Source organism: Pteronotus mesoamericanus, unplaced genomic scaffold (assembly GCF_021234165.1).
Source record: "Pteronotus mesoamericanus isolate MK-2021 breed Mesoamerican mustached bat unplaced genomic scaffold, CSHL_Meso_final contig_52, whole genome shotgun sequence".
Classification (NCBI taxonomy): Eukaryota; Metazoa; Chordata; class Mammalia; order Chiroptera; family Mormoopidae; genus Pteronotus; species Pteronotus mesoamericanus.
The window spans coordinates 2,120,962-2,143,155 of NW_026555189.1; the positions used below are offsets into that span (position 1 = coordinate 2,120,962).

Below are 22,194 nucleotides of genomic sequence, written 5' to 3' on the forward strand. Positions count from 1 at the left end.
GCTAACTATATTGTCATTATAAACATGATAAGATAAACAATTCTTCTTTAGTGTCATCCAATACCTGGGTGGCATTCAAATTTCCCATTTTATTTCAAAAACATCTTCTTACATTTGGTTTGACTCAAGGTATAAACAAGGTTCACCCATCACATTTGGCTTTCGAGTCTCTTTAGATTCATTTATTATATGAAGTTTTATTCTCCCCTTTTTAATGCCACAAATTTGTTAAAGTCACAAGGTATTTGTCCCTTAGATTATCCCACATTCCTAAAGTTGGCAAATTGCTTCCTTGTACTGTCAAATTGCTCCTCCGTCCTCATATTTCCAATTAAGTTAGATCTAGAGGCTTAGTTAGATTTATGTTCTGTTTCTTTTTTTTAAAGACTGCCTGATAGGCAGTGCCGAGTGCCTCCTATTGCACTGCATCAGGAGATGCAAGGCTTAGTCATTTCTCACTTTTAGTGATGCCCATTGATGAGATCTTCAAGGTTTAGCCTTAGCCTATGCTAATGGCATGAACGATTGCTGCCTCCACCCAATTTCATTTGAAATTCAAAAATAATAATTTTTCTATTTTGATAATTTATTCTGCATTTATTAGCCAAAATTGTGAATACTGACAAAACTGTTCAACTGTATTCATTAGCCTTATTAGTAATATTATTGTTATTGTAAATATTATTATTTTGAACTGTTATATGTATATCAAGAATAAAGCAAATATCATCAGGTACCAAGATCTTCAGCATAAAAGAAAAAAGGTACAAGTCTAAAATTGAAGAAATAAAAATCCTGTCATCTTAAATTTGAATTGAAAGTATCAATATGAATCCATGACTTATTCTCCTGTTTCTAAACATCATATATTCCCTAGTCCTGTCCCGTGAAAAGGCCTACAAGCAATGATAATCCCCAAAATTCATATGTTGAAACCCTAATCCAGCTGTGATGGCATTAGGAATTGGGGCCTTCTGGAGGTGATTAGGCCATGAGGGTGGGGCCTCAGGAATGGATTTAGTGCCCTATAGGAAGAAGCCATGAAAGCCTGCTCTCTTTCTGCCCTGAAATACAAGGAGAAGTCGGCATTAAGCAAAGCAGTCTGGAAGAGGGCTCTCACCAGAACTGGATTGTGCCGGTACCAGAACTGGGAGAAATACTTTTCTGTTACTTAGAAGCTGCCTGGCTTATGGTATTTTGTTATAGCAGCCTGAGTTGACTAACACAACTTTTAAGATGCCAACGGTCTAATAATCAGCTCGCCAGATTCCTGAATATTTAACAATTGATCCTCCAGTGCCTGTATGACACAGCTCCAGCACACCACTGAGAACATGCAGCCGCTTGGGAAACATGCAGTTAATTATCAGAAACCTAAAAAAGACAGACCTCAGGAAAGAAAAATATTAACTCAGTGCCTAGAATGGGCCAAGTGGCTCATATCAGAGGTGTCAGTACTAAATTCTTTCCTACCTCAGGACCTTTGCACATGTAATAATTCATCTTTTCTTTGCCTTGCTAGCACATTCTCATTCACCAAGCCTTAGCTCGAATGTCACTACCCCAGAGAGACCTTCCTGACCATTGTGCTTAAAGTAGATGCCCCCTATTTCCTGTGGTGGACGACCCTGTGACATACAACCAGACTAACTTTGAGGAAGGATTTGCCCCAGAGGCTAGGAGTGCTATCAGCAGACACCTTTTGGAAGTCAGCTCCTCCGGGGGTTGTCTCGGCTTTACAGAGCCCCCTTCCCAAACGTGGTCCACATCCAGCAATTGGTCAGCACAGAAGCACAAAAGCCTGGCCTTTTCAGACCAACTTGGGAGAAACCAGAAGGGTCATTCCCGTCCAGCTCCCCCACAGGATTAACTACCCTGCTGCTGCTTCTCCCTTCCATAGGTGCATATCCCAAAGCACTTCTTAAAAAGTGCCTTACATGCTCAATTCTGCCTCAGAACCTGTTTCCCACTGGATCCAACCTGCCACATTCCCATCCCACATCTCATAGCTCAGTATTCTTTATCTCAGCCTTTGGGTTGTTTCTTCAATCCAAAAAGTATTGTATTTGTTGATCAAATTGCTTTTTACTTATTTCTCTAGTAGAATATAAAGTAATGATTTATGCACAGAGACTGTGTTTGTTCTATTTTCCCTATGCTAGCACTTGACTTGTAACAGGCATTCAATAAATGTTTTAAATACATTAAATTTTCAAAGTATAAGCAATGATGCACTGATGAGCCACAAACAGATAAGAATCAGATCCTTTTTAAATGACCACATATATCCATTCATTTCATTTCTTACATGCACCTAACTTATTAAAGGTTTGTCAAAATTTGTATTCACAAATGAAATTAGAATACACAGTGACTCTAATTTATTCAGCATTCTCTTGCAATCTGGTTCCCATCAAAATTTGCCCTTAGGGCACAGGGTAACCAACACAAAGCTGATGTGGAAATGGGTGGAGTAGATGGGTCCTAACGAATCTTGCCCTATATAAAGGAACAAGGTGCCAGAAGTTTGAGAGCCTTATGTTTATTGTATGTGTTACCTTATTTCATGCCAGAGGTCTCAAGGTAAGGTGGGTCTTTTTAAAAAATAATATACTTTAATTTTTTAGAGCATTTTTAGAGTTTCAGAAAACTTGGGAATACAGCACAGAGTTTCTGTATGCCCATAGTCTCCCATTATTAATGTCTTACAATGACATTATAATGTAATTTCTGTATGCCGCACTTCTTAACAATGAATGAACCAATATTGATACATTATTATTACCAAATTCCGTACTTTATTCAGACTTCTTTACTGGTTGGTTACTTAATGTGCTTTTTCTGTTCTAGGATCCCATTCATGATACCACATTATCTTTAGTCACCATGTCTCCTTAGGCTTCTCTTAGCTATGACAGTTTCTCAGAATTTTCTTTGTTTTTGATGTCTTTGATGGTTTTAACAAATCCTGTTCAGGTATATCGTAGAATGCTCTCCATTGGAACTTGTCTGATGTTTTTCTTATGATTAGACTGGTGTTAATGTGTTTGGGAGGGGAGATCACAGAGGTAGAGTCATTTCCATCACATCATAGGAAGGATACATACTGTCAACATGATATATGACTGTTGATGTTGCCCTTGCTCACCTGGATGAAGCAATGTTGTCAGGTTTCTCCACTATTAAGTTCTTTTTCATCTCCTCTACCCCCTTCCATACTGTACTCTTTGGAAGGAAATCTCTATGCATCGCTCACATTTAAGGAGTGAGGAGTTACCTTCTCCTTTAGAATGGAGTATCTACATAAATTATTTGGAATTCTTCTGCATGGGAGCTTTGCCTCTTCTCCCTCATTTATTAGTTTATTTGATCCTTTATATTATTATAGACTCATGAATATTAATTTTGTATTTTGGGTTCTAATCCAATACCACTTTATTTTATTGCTCAAATTGTTTCTGCTTTGGCCATATGGAGCTCTATCAGTTGACTCCTATAAAAGTAGTACATCTTTTTATTTCCATTTTATAAGTGAAGAAACCAAGCTTCAAAGAATATAAAGTTTCCACCATCACTCAATGAAGAAGAGGAAAGGTGCAATTAGATCATAAGATTTTTTTAAAATTTATTTCTTATTGTATTTTTTCCAATACTATGTATCTGGCCCCCCCACCCTGCCCCCAGAATTATAAGATTCTAAAGCACACATTTGGGGTTTTTTTTTCCTATTTACCATCTGAATATAGCCAATCTTTGTAAATCAATGACTAATATATATTTCACCTAATGGTTATTTAAGGCAATAATGGGCCCTGGCTGGTGTGGCTCAGTAGATTAAGCACCAGCCTATGAACGAAAGTGTCGTTGGTTTGATTCCCAGTCAGGGCACATGCCTGGGGTACAGGCCAGGGGGCGTGAGAGGAAACTGCACGTTGATGTTTCTCTCCTTCTTTCTCCCTCCCTTACCCTCTCGCTAGAAATAAATAAATAAAAAATTTTTTTTAAGGCAATAATGGTTTTGAGACTGTCAGTCTGCTATGTGCATTATAGAAATTCCTTCATTATTTTTTAATTTACTATAGTATACAACTTAATAAATTTTCACCGAGTAAATCCCCTCATGCAACCAGCACCCAGATCGAGAAACATCAGCTCAGCAGAAATCTTCCTTGTGCCTCCTTCCTGTCATCCCCGCCCCACAGGCTACCCTGACTTCTAACAGCATAGATCAGTGGTGCCTGATTTTTACTTTAAATAAATAAAATCTTACGTTAGTGCCTTTTGAGGCTGGATTCTTTTGATCACTCTTCTTTGCTTTCATGTGGTTGGTTAGTAGAATTTTTTTTAAGGTTCCAACTATATATTTTACAAGAAACTTTACAAGCAAAGTAACACTTGTAAAAACATGTTAAGCAACGACATGAAAAAAAGCACACTGCTTCATAAAAAAGTAAATTTACTTAGGATTATTGTAACACAAAGATGGAAAAACCACCCAGGGATGTAGTTATATTCCCTCATTATTCTAAGGTAGCTTAGTTCTTCCTCACTAGCATTATCTATAGTTTTATCTACAAAGGGTTGCCTTCACAATGTCTCTGTGGGTCTTTTTCACAGGAAAGCTGATTCCTGACTGACAGGATGTCATTCTTGCCAACACGTAGCCAAAAATTCTTAGGCTTCCTCTAACTGGTGCAAGTTGCTACCTGTCCAGTTTGACTAAAGTACTGCCCAGAAATTCAAGAGAGCTTTATGGAAGTTCTCTATTTTCTGTTTCATTAATTATCACCACCTAGTGATTGTTCATCTGAGCTAGTTCCTTTCAGCAGGGATGGCAAACCCTTGAGCTCTAGTGACCTAAGAAGAGAGCTCACTGCAGGCCTTCTCATAGTGTCCTCACATGGCAGAGAGAGGGAGAGGGACAGCTCTCTAGTGTCTCTTCACATAAGGACATTGATCCCATCATGAGGATCCCACCCTCATGACCTCATCTAAACCTAATCATCTTCCAAAGGCCCATCTCCAAATATCATCACTTTGGGGTGTAGAGTTTCAACATGTGAGTCTGGAAGGAACACAATTTAATCCATAGTACTGTTCTCCAGAGCTTACAGTCCAGTGTGGCATACAGAGAGTATGTGCATGACATAAAAAGAAATTTATAAATTGTGGTCAGTTCTGCCAAGGAACTAAAATGAGTGCTCTGATGAATAATTGAGGTGGAAGGGAGGGACCCGCCTTTGGGAGTCAAATCATGGAAGACTTCTCTAAGGAAATAACATACAAACAAATCGCCAAAAATTTAGTACAATGAAAAAAATGCCTCATTAATACTTTTATACTGATTACAAGTTGAAATGATAGTATTTTAGACATATTGTATTAAATTAAATATATTATTCAAATTAATTTTACCTTTTTTTTCTTTTAAAAATGTGGCTACTAGAAAAACTTAAATGACTTATGTGGGTCACATTATATATTGGACAGCACTGCTGTTTACTATTCCCTCCCACTATAGACACTGAAGAGGAAGGAGAAACAGTAACACCCAGAACAGATGAAGTGGACGGAGGGGAAGAAAGCAACATGTCTGGAGCTAGGAAGTCAAGTTGGCAGAAATGACTAAATGACATTTCAGGAATAGGGCAGTCTGCTAATGGTTAGAGGTTTCTTTTGGGGGTGATCAAAATTTGGAATTAGATAGTGGTGACAGTTGCATAACCTTATGAATATACTAAAAACCACTGAATTGTATACTTTAAAGGGTGAATTTCATGGTATAAGGAATATAGTGCAATGAAAATTAGCATACAAAAATGAATAGAGCAGTCTAAAATCTTCAGTGTCTGCTCTAATAGAAGACCCCTGAATATTTTCTGGAAAGCTTACTGCTTTCAGCTGACCTATAAGCATAGTTTATAGAGGTGAAAGGGAAGTTGAGGGTCAGTAATTAAGAACAAGGGGCTCTTACATGTCTTGACTGAAAGTGGGTGACAATAAGGGTCCACCATCACTAGAAATCAGAGCCAAGGTGACCTAGAGAAAGATGAGCTTGGGAATTTGCAAACTTGTGGAGGGCAAGGGTAGACCTCTCGCAGGGTATACAGTGGGGACTCAGGCAGATAATATCTTGACTTGATGGGGCAGGGTGACTCTCCCTGATACCTGAATCACTTTGATTATCAGGAACAACTAATTAATGAAATCAAAACGGGAACTTCTATGTACGGTTACATGGTCTAGGTTAGGACTACCCTTGCATAATACATAGACACCCTGCCCATCAGGTATTCTCCACGTCCAGCCTTGTGTTGATTCCCCAGGAGCAACCTAAAACGAGCCATCCTCTCCAGGGGCAACAGCACGCCAGGTCCTTTTCTCTGTGCACGGTCTCAGAGTTGACTTAGAACATCTTTAGAAACCAGCCCCAAACAAGTTGTCTCATTCGTGAGCTCACTCAGCTTCTCCCTGAGCCATGCTGGGCTGGGTGCTGAGGGTAGAACACTCTTTGTTAGAACTGTTTTGGAGTCATAAAGGTCCCCTTTTCTGGCGAAGGTGGAAGAAGGGAGTATTCTTGCCCACAGATGATTCCTAGGGCTAAAGGACATTTGGACAATATCATCATCAAATTTATTTGCCAAGCCCAGTGGAGGAAACAGAGATAAGAGGACCCTGGCCTCACTTCCCTCTTTTCTGCAAGAAGCCAGAGGTCCCACCTAAATGTGGGCCCACCAGAGGAGTGGGAGGAGTGAGAACAGCCTCCCCAGTCCCATGATCCACCAAGGAGGGACCTGGGACTGGGCATTTTTTCCCAGGGAACATCTGCTCAAGAAGGTAATATTTAAACGAGTAGTGTTGCTACTGGCTGGTGATGTTGCCATCACAGGACATTTGGTAATGTCTGGACATTTTGGGGTTATCACACTGTGGGGGGAGTGGTGCTATCAGCATCCAGTGAGTAAAGGCCATGTTTACTGTTAAACAGGATGGCCCCAACTATAAAGAATTTTCTGGTCTAAAATGTTAATGATGCCAAGACTGAGAAACCCTGATTTAGACTAAGATATGAAGGTGAAGAAGAAACCAGACCTATAAAGGGACTCCAATCCCCTTCAAGCATTCCAAGTAAAGAGAACAGCATATGTTAGGGCCATAACGCCAGGAAAAGATGTGAGATGAGAGAGACTAGACCTTGCAGGGCCTCTAGTCTTGGACAAAACTTTGGATTTTTATTCTCTACAACGGAAAGCTTTTGAAGGATTTTAAACCAGAAAGGGGCATTCTGGCTACCCTACAGAGAATGGGTTGGAGTGTCAAGAGTGAAATCCCAGAGGCTGGGAGAAGCCCAGAAAGAAATAGGGGCAGCTTTGACTAGCGCAGAGGTAGTGAAGAAGGAGAGCAGTGAGTGTATGAAGATGTATTTTGAAAGTAGCAGTTCCTGAAAGCAGGGGAGAAGGAGAATGAGGAATCTAGGCAACTCTCAGGATTCTGGTCTCCCCAGGGTGCTAGGTAGGGTGGCTCACCAAGATGGGAAAGACTGAGGCAGGGCTAAGTAGGAAGGGGTCTCAGACCAAGAGCTTAGATTGAAACACATAAAGTCTGAAACAGCCAGTGGAATTGGGTACACAGCTATGGGAGAGAGGAAGGGCTCATGCAAGGCATTGATCTGTGGTTCCTTCTCAATGTAGGGCTATGCATTAGTCTCACATGCGAAGGGGGCACTCTAAAGAAACACCAACACACAAGTCATATGCCTTAGATCAGGTAAACCAGAGCTCTGGGAGTGGGTGCCTAAGCACCAATGTGCTTTAAAAGACCCTCAGGTGATTTTAATGCACAGTCATGATTGACATCCACCAGTCTCAAGGTGCTGCCCCAATGTAGAGACTTCTGTGTGCATGGCAACCCACAGTGGGCAGAGACACCTTGTCTTTGTGCATTACCAAAGGGACTCTCTAGTTCCTATCTATTTAACATTCTGTCTCTGCTTCTTTCAGCGGTTCATTGAATTCTACCTGTCAAAACAATGAACTGCTCATTGTCTTGGGTGTTCTTGTGTTACCTGCAGTTCCAGACCTTTTGTTCTGAAACTCTCTTGTTTACAGCAATATCGGTCTCCTGGTGAAGCCCCGGGGCCGCTTTGTCTCTTTCATCCCTTTAAGGATAGAATATTTGCAATCTCCTTTGTGAACTTTGTTTCCAAAGAACTCCCAGTACACTCTGTCTCTTGTATACTCAAAGCAGAATAAAAATGTATTCAGACCTGTCTATTCTTTAAGATCCAGTTCAATTCCAAATTCCTTTTATTATTATTGGGCACTCATCGTGTGACTTACTTTGTAAGTGGCACTTGGGGATACCATGATCAATGAGAATGATCTGGTCCCTGAGCTAGGGAGCTCAAACTGTAGGGCAGAGTGACTCAACCACAGTACTACCGACATTTGAGACAAGGTAATTCTTTGTTTGGGGGTGGGAGGGGGTTGTCCTGTGCATTATAGGATGTTTAGCAGCATCCCTGGCTTCTATGCATCAAATGCCAATAACATGTTTCTGTGCCCCCCAATTATGACAACTGAAAAATATTTTCAGACATTGCTAAAATGTCCCTTGGGAAGCAAAATTGCTCCCAGGAAAGAACCACTGCTATAGGAGGAAGAAGACATTAAACAAATACTTACGAAGGATGATAAAGATGATAAAATGGGCATAAAAAGAAAGATCTAATTTAACTTGGCAGGCACAAAGAAATAAGAGCTCATGATGGAGACTACCTGTTCCAGCACAGAAAATAACTGGTATTATTTCCATCATCATGTTCTCCCTGATTACTGCAATGTCTTTTGTCTTCTCCATTTTCTTACAGCTGCATTCACCAATTGTGTACTATGCAGCCAGGCACAGTGTTAAGCATTGGGCTTGCTTTATTTCATTTTATTGTCATAACTACCCTATAACCATAACTGGCACCCCAAACCACTGAAGATTTGCTATATAACTAAATTGCCTTTTTAACCAATAGCTTTGTATATTAGGCTATAATATAACTAGAACAAAAGCTGAGACATCCATGACTTCTGCTATTCTTTATCCCTTGGACAGTAGCCTCTTGCTTCATCAATTACCACAATATGTTTGGCACTGCCAATGTCTTCTGATTTAATTTCACCTTAGTAGTTCCAGTCTGGTTTGCAATGCTCATACCAAGATGGCACACAATGTTAAATCTGAGGCAACATCTCAAAGGAATGTCAAGAAACTAAAAAGAGGACCCTGAGAAAAATGATGAAAGTTCTGGAAACTAGGTCATGAGAGGGATGAGAATATTTAGTTCAAAGCAGATTTGGCTATAATATAAGGCAGTCTTCACATTTTTCAAGAGCTATCAGGCAAAAGAGTGCTTTCTTTAGATTATGTGACTTCCAGGGCAGAATTAATGCATTGATGATTGTCCAGGGAAGCATATTTTGGCCAATATAAGGAAGATATTTATAACTATTAAATCATATAAAAGTGGAATGATTTCCTTGAAGAGGTAGTGAGCTTTCCATCATTGGGGTTATTTTTAAAAACCTCACTAGATGAAATGGATAATCCTGAGAAGGGTATTCAGGCTTTGAGAGGCAGCTGTTCGAAATACAGTTCAATATGACCATGTAAATCCCAAAGGTGAAATGAGATGTTCTTTGCCTCTCACTACTCCCTCCCCCAATATCACAGACACCATACAAGTGTAGTGGGCCAGGGGGGACCCCTTGCATGTTCCCCGCCTGGGGAACAGGATGCACTGAAACCCCAACCCCTACACCATTGTTCCTGCAGCAATGTTCCCCTAAGATGACTTGAACACACACTTCCTGTGGCTTATTCTAGAAGCTTCTCTGAAACTTTAAGTAGGGAAAGTATCCGTGTTGGGTGGGAGAATTCTAAGGAAGTAACTCCCTCCATATTCCAAGGCCTATTACAATCATGCTCAGTTTACTTCTTTTTCTGGAGTTGTGCAGGGGGGGCTCTTTTAACAACCTCATCTTTTGACTTCCCGCCACCACCCTCATGCTTCTCTGTTTGGCTAAGAATGAAAGGTACCATCTACAGGTGGCTCTTTATGTGGGCAACCGCATTCCATCCTGGAATGATCCCAGTGAGATCGATCTTTTGATAATCTTCCCTTCACAGAGTAGGAAACTGAGATTCAGACACGTCAGACACTTTAATTAACTTGCCGTAGGTCAGAAAGCTAGTAAGTTTTGAGGCAGGCACTGGTAACCAGGTCAGTCATTGTCTTAACTGTGTGGTCTTAACCCCTGCATCCTCTTCCCACCCTGAAGGACAGTAGCCAGACTTGCAATTAGATGCACATATGTTTCCAGAGAGCCACATACTTTTGATTTTGCTTCTAATCCCTTGTTGTTGTCCAGATTTGGCTTGACTCTGAAGGCCATGAGACCTCAGTAGACATGAATCTTTAGAAAATAGGATTCATTGAAACCCAGATCCTTTTCTGCTGACCTAGCTGAGCCTTTGACCCATGAACATGGAATTTGGGTTCTATTCAATCTAAGACCACTTTGGGCACTTCTCTCAAATCGACGTGTATCTGGTCCAGCCCTGGACCTTGAATCCTCTGTACACCAAGGATATTGAACATAATGTTCCCCCATGGCTTCTGTCTTTGAGTTTTAGAATTGTTTTTCAGTGGACACATGTCTTTTCAATATCCTGTTTATGGCACAAAGTCCATGGGAGTTAGCAATTCTGAGCACAGAGGAAGGATCTCGAGATGTGGGCCAGTGGGCAAGGGGGAGTCAGGGATCACCAGTGTGCTGCATGTAATGAATCCAAGGTTACAGAGGAGATGCAGCTGTGTGTTGATGATGGATGGGATGGACACCCCAGGGGTGATCAAGCCAGACATGTTTCCTGACTCTACTCCATGCCTCCACTAGACTTCCTCATGCTCCCTGCCTAGCTTGCCCCCAACGTGCCCTCTTTGGCACCTGGATTTACTGTCATTCCCAGTCATCTGTTTATCTCCATTTGTTTCAGTACAACTACCTATTAATCTGATGTCCATGACTTTGCCTCAAAACCACGGCCTGTGCCATGTCCTAGCACATACACATATATTGGCATCCTGTGATCTAATCTAATCCCCAGCTCTGAGGACCTAGCATTGAACCCCAAAATTGGGAAGGCAAGGGATCGAGTGAAGAAGCAGCATCTGGAAAGAGTTCATCTTTAGGAGCATACATAAGGGGGTTCCAAAATCCATATGGTTCAAATACTGATGTAAACAAGTGGACACGGAAGCTTTGGCCATGAGGGTGTGGACAGGATAATCTTTGGTCATTTTCTGAGATTAGAAATTGTTTGTACCAGGGACCCTTCTGAAAACCTTGGGTTTTACCTCTTCAGCAGGTCTTGTTCTGCCTTAAAGGTAGTAAAATGTGTTTAGTACAGTGTCTGGATAGCAAACAACTTTTGAATCACTAAGAGGTATCCAGAACTTTCCTGGGAACTTAGGGAGTATAAAGGAAGTGTATAATATGACCTCTATTGCCAAGGGCCTTTGCACACAAGAAATTTGGACATTCTATGGATGAGGAGCTGTAGCAGGATTTTATACACAGGGGAGTGTAGATTGGTTCGCCTTATATTTTGGACAAGCATTCACCTGGCTACATAGTGAGGATGAAGAAATGAGAGGCAGGGATACCAACCAAGACACTATTACAATAGTCCAATGAAAAACAAGGATCCTTTGACCAAAGGGAGTAGCTTTGGGAATAAAAAAGGAGGGGAGAGGTTAAAGAGGTAGGGAAAGGTCATTGAGTTATGAATAAGTGACTGGTTGGATGAAGCAATGAAAGAAAAGGAAGAGTCAAGAAGAACTTTGTGATATGGGTTAACTGAAAGGAGGATTCAAAGACCGTGACACCTGTGACTTGGGCAGATGGGGCGGATGGTGTTAGTGCCATCAAATTCTGGACCAACGGCAGAATTTGGGGAAAAGTCAGAGTACTCTCTTGGTAATGTGGACCCTAGAGCTTCAGGAAGTAGCAGATATGTGGTCCAGAGTGCAGGAAACAAGGCTGGGCAAGGTGTTAGAGATTGATCATCACCAAAATAAAGGAAGCAGGAGATGCCATATGTGGAAACAAAGGTGCTACATGAGAGTGTGAGAAATGTAAATACATCCTAAAGGAGACACAGGGAACTGGAAGGGGTACAGGAAACGCTGTCATTTATGAGGGTAGACAGCAAAAGATGAACCTGTGAAGAAGTCATCAATAAGGGATAGAAATAACCTGTAGAAAGTGGCTGATGTAAAGAAGTGGAAGAAGGGATGGGAAAGAGGTATGATAGACAGAACTGAAGAAATGGTGAGAACCAGAGAAGTTCAGAAAAGAAAAAGGATTAGGAAAAAGGATGATAAGTTTGTCCTAGAAATGCCAAGTTTAAAGTTTTAGCCTAACATCCTGGGAATATGAGTCAGGAGGTCACAAGAATACCAGGTATACAAAAGTACCACAGAGAGGCCATGAATACCACAGGAGCAGGTGAGACTTCAACAGCAGAGAATGTGACAAGAAAAAGGGGGACAAGGACAGAGCCACAGGGGTCACCTTGGGGGAGGAGTAGGAAGAAGAACCTGGAGAATCAAGGGTCAGAGAAGTGAGAGAAAAACATGGAAATGAAATCTGGAAAGCAAAGGAGGCCACGTCAAGAAGGCAGATACGGTCAGCAGTGCAGGCTTGGAAGTCAAACTCTGGTGACTAGTAGGGCACCAGTGCCCCTTGGGAGAGCAGCTTCACAGCCTTCTGGGGTCCAGGGGAGGTTCTGTTTGTGCCACATCCTGGGTAAGCAGAAACACATTTAGAAGCAAGTTGTCACAAAGTCCGGTCCAGAGCAAGCCAACCATTAAGGTGCGGCAGAACACGGGGCCGCGCCAGCTAAGCCATGCCACGCCACCCTTCCTTCCCAAGTGATCCCAGCAAAAAGAACCAGCAGAGACAAGTACCTAAGGGAGTGGGCAGATTCAGACAATCCCATTTTGTCCAGCCAATGAGCACAAAAAAGGGGAGGACATGTCACCAGCTTGGTTCATTTACTCAGGGCTTGTGCTGTATTGACACTGTATTGGGTCTAATGTGCTCCAAGCCCGCAAAGGGGTACATGGTCATAAAAAAGACGTGGTTCCTGCCTTCAAACAGCTTACAATATATAGGGCAGGGGGCTGGGAGTGCTTTCATTCCATTAGAATTTCCTCCAACCAAAAAACTGAAACTCCTAGATATGACAACAGTATGGTGGTCACCAGAGGGAAGGGAGGTGGGGGCACGGGAAAGCATAAAGGGGGCCAAATGTATGGGCACCGAAGGTGTTTTGACTTTGGGTGGTGGGCACACAGCGCAACATACGTATCATGTATTATAGACATATACAGTTGAAACCTACATAATCTTATTAACCAATATCACCCTAATAAACTTAATTTTAGAAAATAAAATAAAAATATCCCATCTACAATGCCTCATCAAATCACCAATCGAACTTTTACAGAATTACCCAAGTTAAAAATACCTATTTATATTTCTCTGTAGAGGGCTATGGTAAAGCTTAAACTGAATTATAAAAGAGGATACATAGTCATATAAAAAAATTCTGAGAGATTACCTGGATTATAGGCTCACTGAAAACTGTAATGATTCTTTTTTTTTTTTTTTTGTATTGATTCTTTATTATACATTTCCAGGACTACTCCCTTTGCAACATTAATCATCACGTTGTTGCTTGGGTTTCTCCGGTCTTTTACTCCATACTAACCAAAGTTTGGTTCTCTACTTCCACCTGCGTGTGACTTTCCACCTGCACTGCCCTCTCATTGCCCTCAAACTGAAACCTGAAGCCAAACTCACCAGATCGCATATCTCAAAACATCATCACCTTTTTCAAACATCCCTATCCCTGTCCACAGGACCTTCATTTTATCTCCTCTCACCCATATCTCTGCATCCAATCAATTCCCAGGTTCTGTATAAGCAAAGTCTTATGCACATAACACAGGGTGGGGCAAAAGTAGGTTTAAAGTTGTTTGTATAGAAACTAATACAATAATTAATTAATAATGACATAAGAATACACTGTGTTTTCTATACTCACAACTGTAAACCTACTTTTGCCCTACCCTGTGTATATTTAACATGTACTTACACTATGAATGACCCATTTTATATCCTGGACACCTTTATAAGCTACTAGTAACCATTGCTATAGCACTAATAATGACAGTGGTTAAGAACATGCTTTTGGGTGGCAATAGTTTCTGATCTGGGTTAAGTCCCATTTCTGCTACTTAGAAACCCAGTGATTTTAGACACATAGTTTCTTCATTCACAAGATGTAATATATTAGGGTTGTGAGGCTCAAATATAAAATGCATGTAAATCTCTGAGCACAGAGATGTTATTCTCTTAGTCCTATAGTCCACTGTCAGTGTTCATCCATTTTAATAATTTAGCTGAAATCCAAAGGACACCAAATCCTAAACTGATGCCAACAGTGTTCAATTTTAGAACCTTAATTGGACTGTTTAATAAGTCCCAGCAGGGGCCACCACCCACGTAGGACTCTCTGTTTGCAACATAAAATACGGACCTTCGCTTAAAACAAGTCCCTTTTCCCCCCTCCCTGATCCATCCTCGATTGCACCCACTTTTGAAAATTCCAATTAAAAATTATCCAACATAACAAATTTTAATGAGTGCTAGCTCTGTGTGTAGGAGCTGGTTGACCAATTAGCCTGGAAGACCTTATTTTCCCTGTAGAACGGTGCCTTTTAATTCCTAAAAAGGCTTCTTTTTAATCGCGCTTTCTCCAGCCCCCGACGCAGGAACTGTGCCCACCCTCGAGCTCTGCCACACTTTGTGAAGCCTCCTGGTGGCACCCTCTGTGCCCCATTGCTCGGCTCTAGCCGCTACTGCCAAATCTCTCCCCTGGACTGCGAGGCCCTGCAGGTGTGTGCCCTGCTCACAGCAGATGCCAAGTTAGAAGTTAATCCTTGAGGTGGGCGAGAAAGACTGGAGGGGCCAGGACGGAAGGGCTGAGGGCAGCAAATCAAAGTTAGCTTTGTATCTCCTACCAAGTCCAAGAGATAGGCTGAAAAGGACAATGCACAATCTCAGAGGAAGAAGCAGGAACACCAGTAAATGTGGATCTAAGGTCAAGAAAATTTAGGAACTTTGATTCCATCACTTGACAACGTGACAACTGCATGGTCTTTAATTTTCTTCCTCCACTGCTTCTGGACAATACAGAGCACATACTGAGGACTCAATGAATAAGCTGTTGAATGAATAAATGAATGTTTCTTCATTTCTTTGTCAGCCTTTTTCTTCTTTTTTTCCTTTTGGTCTCCCTAACCCCATTTCTCTACCTTTCCCCTCACGACCCCAATACAGAAAATTATACATCTCTCTCTCTCTTCTTCTTCTGCTTCCTTCCTCCCTCTCTCCATCCTTCCCTCCATGTCTCTCATCACTAACTCCTTCTATACAAGTGTGTGTGTGTGTGTGTGTGTGTGTGTGTGTATTATTATTTCTAGTTCCCAGAGGAGAAAACAAAAGTTCAAAAGCCCAAAACTGGGAACCAAAGACCACACAGCCAGGAGGAAGAGGTATATAGAGATGATATCAAACTGCCCAGATTGCAGGGCCATTTAGGGGCTCTCTAAGCCGCAGTGGGCTTCACACCGGCAGCTTTGTGCAGCAGGCACGGCAGGACGCTGGAGCTCACTTTGCCAGCGGACAAGGAAAACCAGCAGTGCCTGGAGTTTAAGCCGCCCCTCGTCACCACCATCTGGGGGTGTGGGCATTAAGAGCCCTTAACTAATGATTGACAGGTGTGAGGGCATAAAAACTACAGCTCCCTGGCCCACAATGGGGACAGCTCTCTTGCATGACTCCGCTGTCTTCAGATCTGCCCCAGTGATTAAGCCAGCTGACTCTAGACAGGCTTCTCTTCACGCTGCACCCACTGTGGCCTCCGCCCCTTCCTGTCCCTCTTCCCTACTCCAGGATCAGTGTTCCCTGGAAGCCCTCCGAATGAACCCTTTCACACTATAGCAGTTCAGAACAGGCTTTCTCAAAACACTTCTTCACTTTGGCATGTGAATTACTGTATTTTGCCGTGTGTAGCATGTATTTTGCCGTGTGTAGCATGCCGTGTGTAGAATTACTGTATTTTGCCGTGTGTAGCTTATGTAACTTGTAGTTCTACAGGGAAAATAAGGTCTTCCAGGCTAATTGGTCAACCAGCTCCTACACACAGAGCTAGCACTCATTAAAATTTGTTATGTTGGATAAAAGGTGCACCCACATTTTTGGCCCAAACTGGCAGGAAAAAAGTCTTTCATTTTAACTTTTTAATTCAATTGTTTATTTATTTGTATTTAGAAATAAATATATAAATACTTATTTATATTTATTTTATTTATTTATATTTAGAAATGTATATTTATATTTATATTTAGAAGATTCAATACAATTTTTAAAACAAGAAATACATGAAACTGATTATCATATTCCAGGGTATTCTTTTTCATACAAATATGATTATTGCTTTCTAGAGTTATGCTTTTAACACATAAACATAAATAAAAGAATTAAAAACATTTGTATAGATTAGGAATTAGTCCTACCCATGTACAATGCACATCCTTATTTTTCCCTCAAAAATAAGGGAAAAAAAGTGCACATTTTACATGGCAAAATACAGTACTGGTATTTTGAGCTGAAGGTAATCGAGAGTCTGTAGGCTCACAAGGAATTTTTACCTCTCCCTTAAATAATTTGAATTAGGGGCCTTGCCTATAAGAGTTGTCACCAAAAATAACTTCTTACGACTTATCTATAGGACAGGGAAAACTACTAATTACTGAACATCTACTCTTCTTATTGTCCCTCTGAAACCTCCAAGGCACACTACCTTATCCTGAGCTCAAAATGGCATATATACTTATTTTAACTTTCTGTCCCTGAGCCTCCTATGTATGTGTACATATGTAATTAAATTTGATTATTTTTTCTTGTCAATCTGTTTTGTGTAGATTTGATTATTAGACCAGCCAAAACAAAAACAAACAAACAAAAAAGACGAAAACAAAAACATCAAAAAGTAGGGGAAAGTTTCCTTCTCCCCCCACAACACAAACCGTCATCTCAAGCACTGCCCTTGAAGAACCCGGCGAAGGCAAAGTAAATGCAGAATTCAAACCCAGCCCTGTCAGACCTAGTTTTTTTCCACTACATGTGCCCGAGACGTTACTGCAGTCCTGTGGGACTGCTCATCGTTACTTTTACAGTCATTTAAAAAATCAAATGACCGCTATAGCTTCGGGCACTCTAAAGACACATATGTTCAAACTCTCTGTGCTTGCTTATTTCTTCTTCGCACTGCAATTTATGTTTTTAAGACAAAAGACCTTTGAATATCTTAGCAAAATAAAATAAGTTGACCCAAAGAAACAAGGTGTTTTTTTTTTAACTTGTTCTCATAATTGCCCTATGCCTGGATCCATAATTAAATGGACTTTATCCTTTTAACGTGATCCCTTTTAAAAATAATAAGCCAGTCAGAGAAAGACAAGTACCATATGATCTCACCTATATATGGAATCTAATGAACAAAATAAACTAACAAACAAAATAGAAACAGACTCATAGACAGAAAACAGATTGACAGCTGTCAGAGGGCAGAAGGGGTGGAGCGCTGGGTAAAAAAGGCGAAGGCATTAAGAAAAAGAAAGAAAAAAAACCTCATAGACACAGATCACGCAGGTGATTACTGGAGGGAAAAGGGGATGGGTGTAGGTAGAAGAAGGAACAGTGCAAATAAATGATGAGGAAAGGAGACTTGACTTAGGGTGGTGCACACACAACACAACATACAGACGATGTATGTCACCCCCAATAAATTCAATACAATTTTTTAAAAAAGAATATATATATTTTACTCTGTAAGTAATATAAACTACATTAGAGAAATTTCAGGGGAAACACCTAGGAGCAAAAACATCCAAGTACCCTAATCCAACCATTTACAAACTATTTCCTTCTAGGGTTTTTTTTTTAATTCATGTGACTTGGTTGCAGTCCTGCTCCAAACACCTGGATCTCCTGCACGCTTTCCTTCAGCCCAGTTTTCCATGGTGTAACACAGGCCTGTGGTTGTCATTTTTAATGGTTAGACATTGTTCTATCAGAAGATGTACTGTAATTTGTGGCCATTTTGATTGTTTTTGATAGTTCGCTATTTCAGGTAAGATTGTGTTGAACAACTATGTGACTATACCATTTTGTTTGGCATCTATCTTTTTTACAAATTTCACATTATTTCTTTAAAAGAGATTTCCAAATCTTAAATTATCAAATAAAAGAATAGTATTTATGTACATTGCCACATTTTTGTCCAGTCCCCCCACCCACTATAATGTTTACCAATTTATAACTTAAGCCATCCTGAAACAAAGGTTAATCCAAGTTATGGTGACTTGTGTTTAGATAAGTTCTGATCTAATTAAATGAATTCCTTTTAAATTCCTCCATTTAGTACAAAGGTCTTCAAATCTTTGTTAGAGTTATATTGAACCTATGGCATTCTTTTTGACAAAGAATATGGTTCCTTTATTAATTCTAAGCTTTCTAATTGCTAAGCATTTCAAGGAGGAATTAGTCATTGGGCTTGAGTTGCCTAATTGAATCATTTTCCATACCACTTAAACACAAGTCAGGACATTTCAGTGGCTAATTTGGGCTGACTTGGGTGTGTATTCTGTGAGCGTCTCTGCTTACCTACATCTGCAAACGCAGAGAGACAAGATAATCAAGCAAGAGAGAATGCCTGTTTTTTCCATTACCTTGAAGTTTGCCTGAGTGCATATTTGGACCTCCAGGAGAACATGTCCCATTAGTGTCAACCACGCATTGCTAGTGATTTTTTTTAAACATGCTTCAGTGTTCTGTCTCCTTTCACACAAGTGGAAAAGTACAAAAAATAAATATGACCTAGAATTATTCTGAAAACCATGGATACTTGCTGCTACACAAAGAACTAAAGGCTAGACTATTAGTATGGCTTTCTACCCAGCCCACCCAGAGAATTCTAGTGAAAAAATAGAAAATCCAGCCAGTCCTCTGGTATCACCCGCATGATCCCAGACACTCATGTAAATAAATTTGATCCCATTGATCAGCTGGTTTTCTACCTTTGAATTGCATGGAGTTGTTTTTTGTTTTGTTTTCAATGGAGCTTCTTTTCGACAGCACCTCAAAACTCAAACAAGTGCCAACTTGCATCTCGTTGTAAGAAAAAATTTCATCATTAGATTAAGGTAAAAGGCAAAATAAACATGTCACTGTATAATCACATTTCTCTATGAGTTGGGAAAACCTATTTGCTTTCATCTACACCCTGTGTTTGCCTTTACTCCCAGCAGGTTGTAGCGTTGGGGTATGGGGTGAAGACAACCCAGCAAATGCTTCTGCAACGGACGTCCTTACCTTGGCATCATTTTCTGGGTTAGGATAATGCTGGGTAATCCCACTTAAAGCCATGAACAAACTCCAACTTCACAATGAAGCCAACCAGTTTTACAAACCAGAGGAATTTCATTTGGCCTCACACTTGCAGTGGGAAAAGAAACACAAAAGAAGAAAAAAGCTGGCAGCTCAGCTAACAACCAATTAATTGCCTTCCGGACACACTGCCAGCTAAATCCAATTAAGAACATTAGCAGACTAATGACAGGTAAGAAGACAAAGGTTCAAGTGAAACAAGCAGCCAGGCAAACTGCAAAGTTTCCAGCTCTCATGGAGTCCCTTCGATTCAGGGGTGGGCAAAAGTAAGGTTACAGTTGTCTGTATGGAAAAAGATGTGCAAGTTATTACAATAGATTTATCAACTCAGAAGAACATCACAATGCAACTGTAAACCTACTTTTGCCCACCCCTGTATTTAAAAAAACACAGCAAAACATAAAGAGAGCCTGACTTTGTAAGCCTCCTTGCACTTCTAGGAACTACATAATCTCAGAACAAAATTCCATTTAAGTCTGAAGACACCTAGGGGACTTTCCTGGATATAAGAAATACCACAGGTTTGCTTATTAACGTTTATCCTGGAAATTGACAAAACCATGGCTTAGATGTACTTCATTTTCCCATCCTTCTCAAGTACTCCTGCCAAAGAAAGCAAACCAAAACAATGTGGTGAAAATTACTTGGGGATGCACTTTCATTTTCTCCACACCAAGCATTTTATTTTTAAGCCAAATCTGAAAAAGTCCTGCTGAGGCAGAGCAAGTGCCCAATCCTGCCCCGTGTGAGAAGTGCAGTGCCGTCCACTTACCTGTGATTAGCACAGCCTTTTGATCCACAGGTAACAACTCTTGGCCAGATAAGTAAATATACAAGAGGAAACATGACAAGGAGAAGAGGACGAAGCCCCAGAAGAGGGGTAGGCTGAGCAGGCAAACCACTCCCCAGAGACCTGCCAGGCAGACCATGTTTCTCCCGACTTGTCCTGGGCTCTTCCTGAGTTTGTAAAGAACGAGCCCTCCCAGCACTGCTGTGACAGCCAGGCAGAGCCACGCTGTCTCAGAGGACAGAGTGATCATTTTCAGAGACGCCGCTGCACCTTTTTGCGCTCAGGACAAGTGGGGAAAGGCTGGCTGGAGGCAGCCTGGGTTATATGAACTGAGAGCCAAAAAGGGAGGGAGGAAAACAGCCCTAACACATTCTGAATGAGCCTGAATTAATCATACTTATTCAGGCACATATTTTCTAGTGGGTAATTTAAACCAGTGTGCAGCTTGATGTAAATACCAGAGCACTTCCTATGCGATTATGGCCCCACGCCCACTACGCGCATGACACATGCATGTTCTCACCACAACAAATAAGCGTTCATTCTTTAAGGTCCTCTGGAGAGATAACTAGTTGAATAATTATTGACAAAATTTGATCTGAATGGTGAATTTCAAAACCTCTAGCTCCTAGGAAAATATGCTTCTTTAGGAGCCTGTGCTGTGTTTGTTAAATCCCTTTTCTGACTCGTACGCGCGCGCGTGCGTGCGTGTGTGTGTGTGTGTGTGCGCGCGCGCGCGTGTGAGAGATTGAGAGAGAGAGAGAGAAAGAGAGAGAGAGAGAAGCCAGGCAACCAGTAAAGTTCGAAAGATGGACCCTGGAGGGGGAAGGTATCACTGATCTTGCACAGGATTCCTGCCATCTGCCACCTGCCACCTGAGTCAGGCTAAAGGGTGGATGAAGAAGGAATAAAAACTAGGAGAGATTCATGGCAGATGAAATGTCCTTTGCCAGAGGGGAGATGTGCCTGGGTGAGATAATAACAATGATAATACAACTAATAGTGCCCCACACATACCTAATGGTATTTATTTGTGCCAGGGGTCATATTTAACTACTTATCCATTCATTCTCTCTATTGAGACCCTACTCTCTGCCAAGCTCTGTCCCAGGCTCTGGCACTCAACAGTCAAAATGCTCAGCCTCTTTGAATATAATATCCTTATAACAGTAGATTCTATCATTGTAATGATTTTACAGGTGAGACCACTGAAGCACAGAAAGGTGAAGAGACTTGCCCAAGATCACACAACACTGGAGTCAAGCAGCCTTGTTTCAGAAGTGTATGCTCTCTCCACTCTACGTACTACCTGTTCTAGGCAAAAAATAAGACATCAGTGTGTGCTGTACTAGTGCTTCCTTACCTTAGCCTTATTCAAACCTTAGGAAACACTTCAAAGTGGATATTATTATGCCCACTTTACGGAGAGGAAAACGGGGACTGAGAGAGGATAAGTAGTGGATCTGGACCCACGCTCATGACTCACTGGATCAAAAGCCAACACTCAGAGCTGTGACACCTTACTCACCACCTGCAACACTGCTGACTGTCACAAGAGGGCACTAAGCCACCTGGACTTATGGCGTGCCTAGTGTGTGCCAGGCACCAGAATTCCAATAAAGGTTGGGCATTGGCATATATGGAGAGATAAGAAAAGTTCTCACTTTGAGTTAAGATCACTTGTATTCAAACTCAGTCTTGCTCTGCTAAGATAGTACCCTATCTTAAGATACTGTGGCAGACACCTGCAATCAATAAAAGCCACAG

The 22,194-nt window shown here is 41.1% G+C and overlaps 1 protein-coding gene across 1 annotated transcript in view; it reads right to left on the reverse strand.

Annotated features, from left to right (window-relative positions):
* Positions 1 to 20,713, reverse strand: part of HSD17B2 (hydroxysteroid 17-beta dehydrogenase 2) — a 44,397-nt gene extending 23,684 nt beyond the window's left edge. The window contains exon 1 of the mRNA XM_054579006.1: positions 20,410 to 20,713. Within this exon, the coding sequence (XP_054434981.1) occupies positions 20,410 to 20,677 (268 nt within the window). The 5' untranslated portion in view covers positions 20,678 to 20,713. The remainder of the gene's footprint in view (positions 1 to 20,409) is intronic.
* Between the last annotated feature and the right edge of the window lie 1,481 nt (positions 20,714 to 22,194).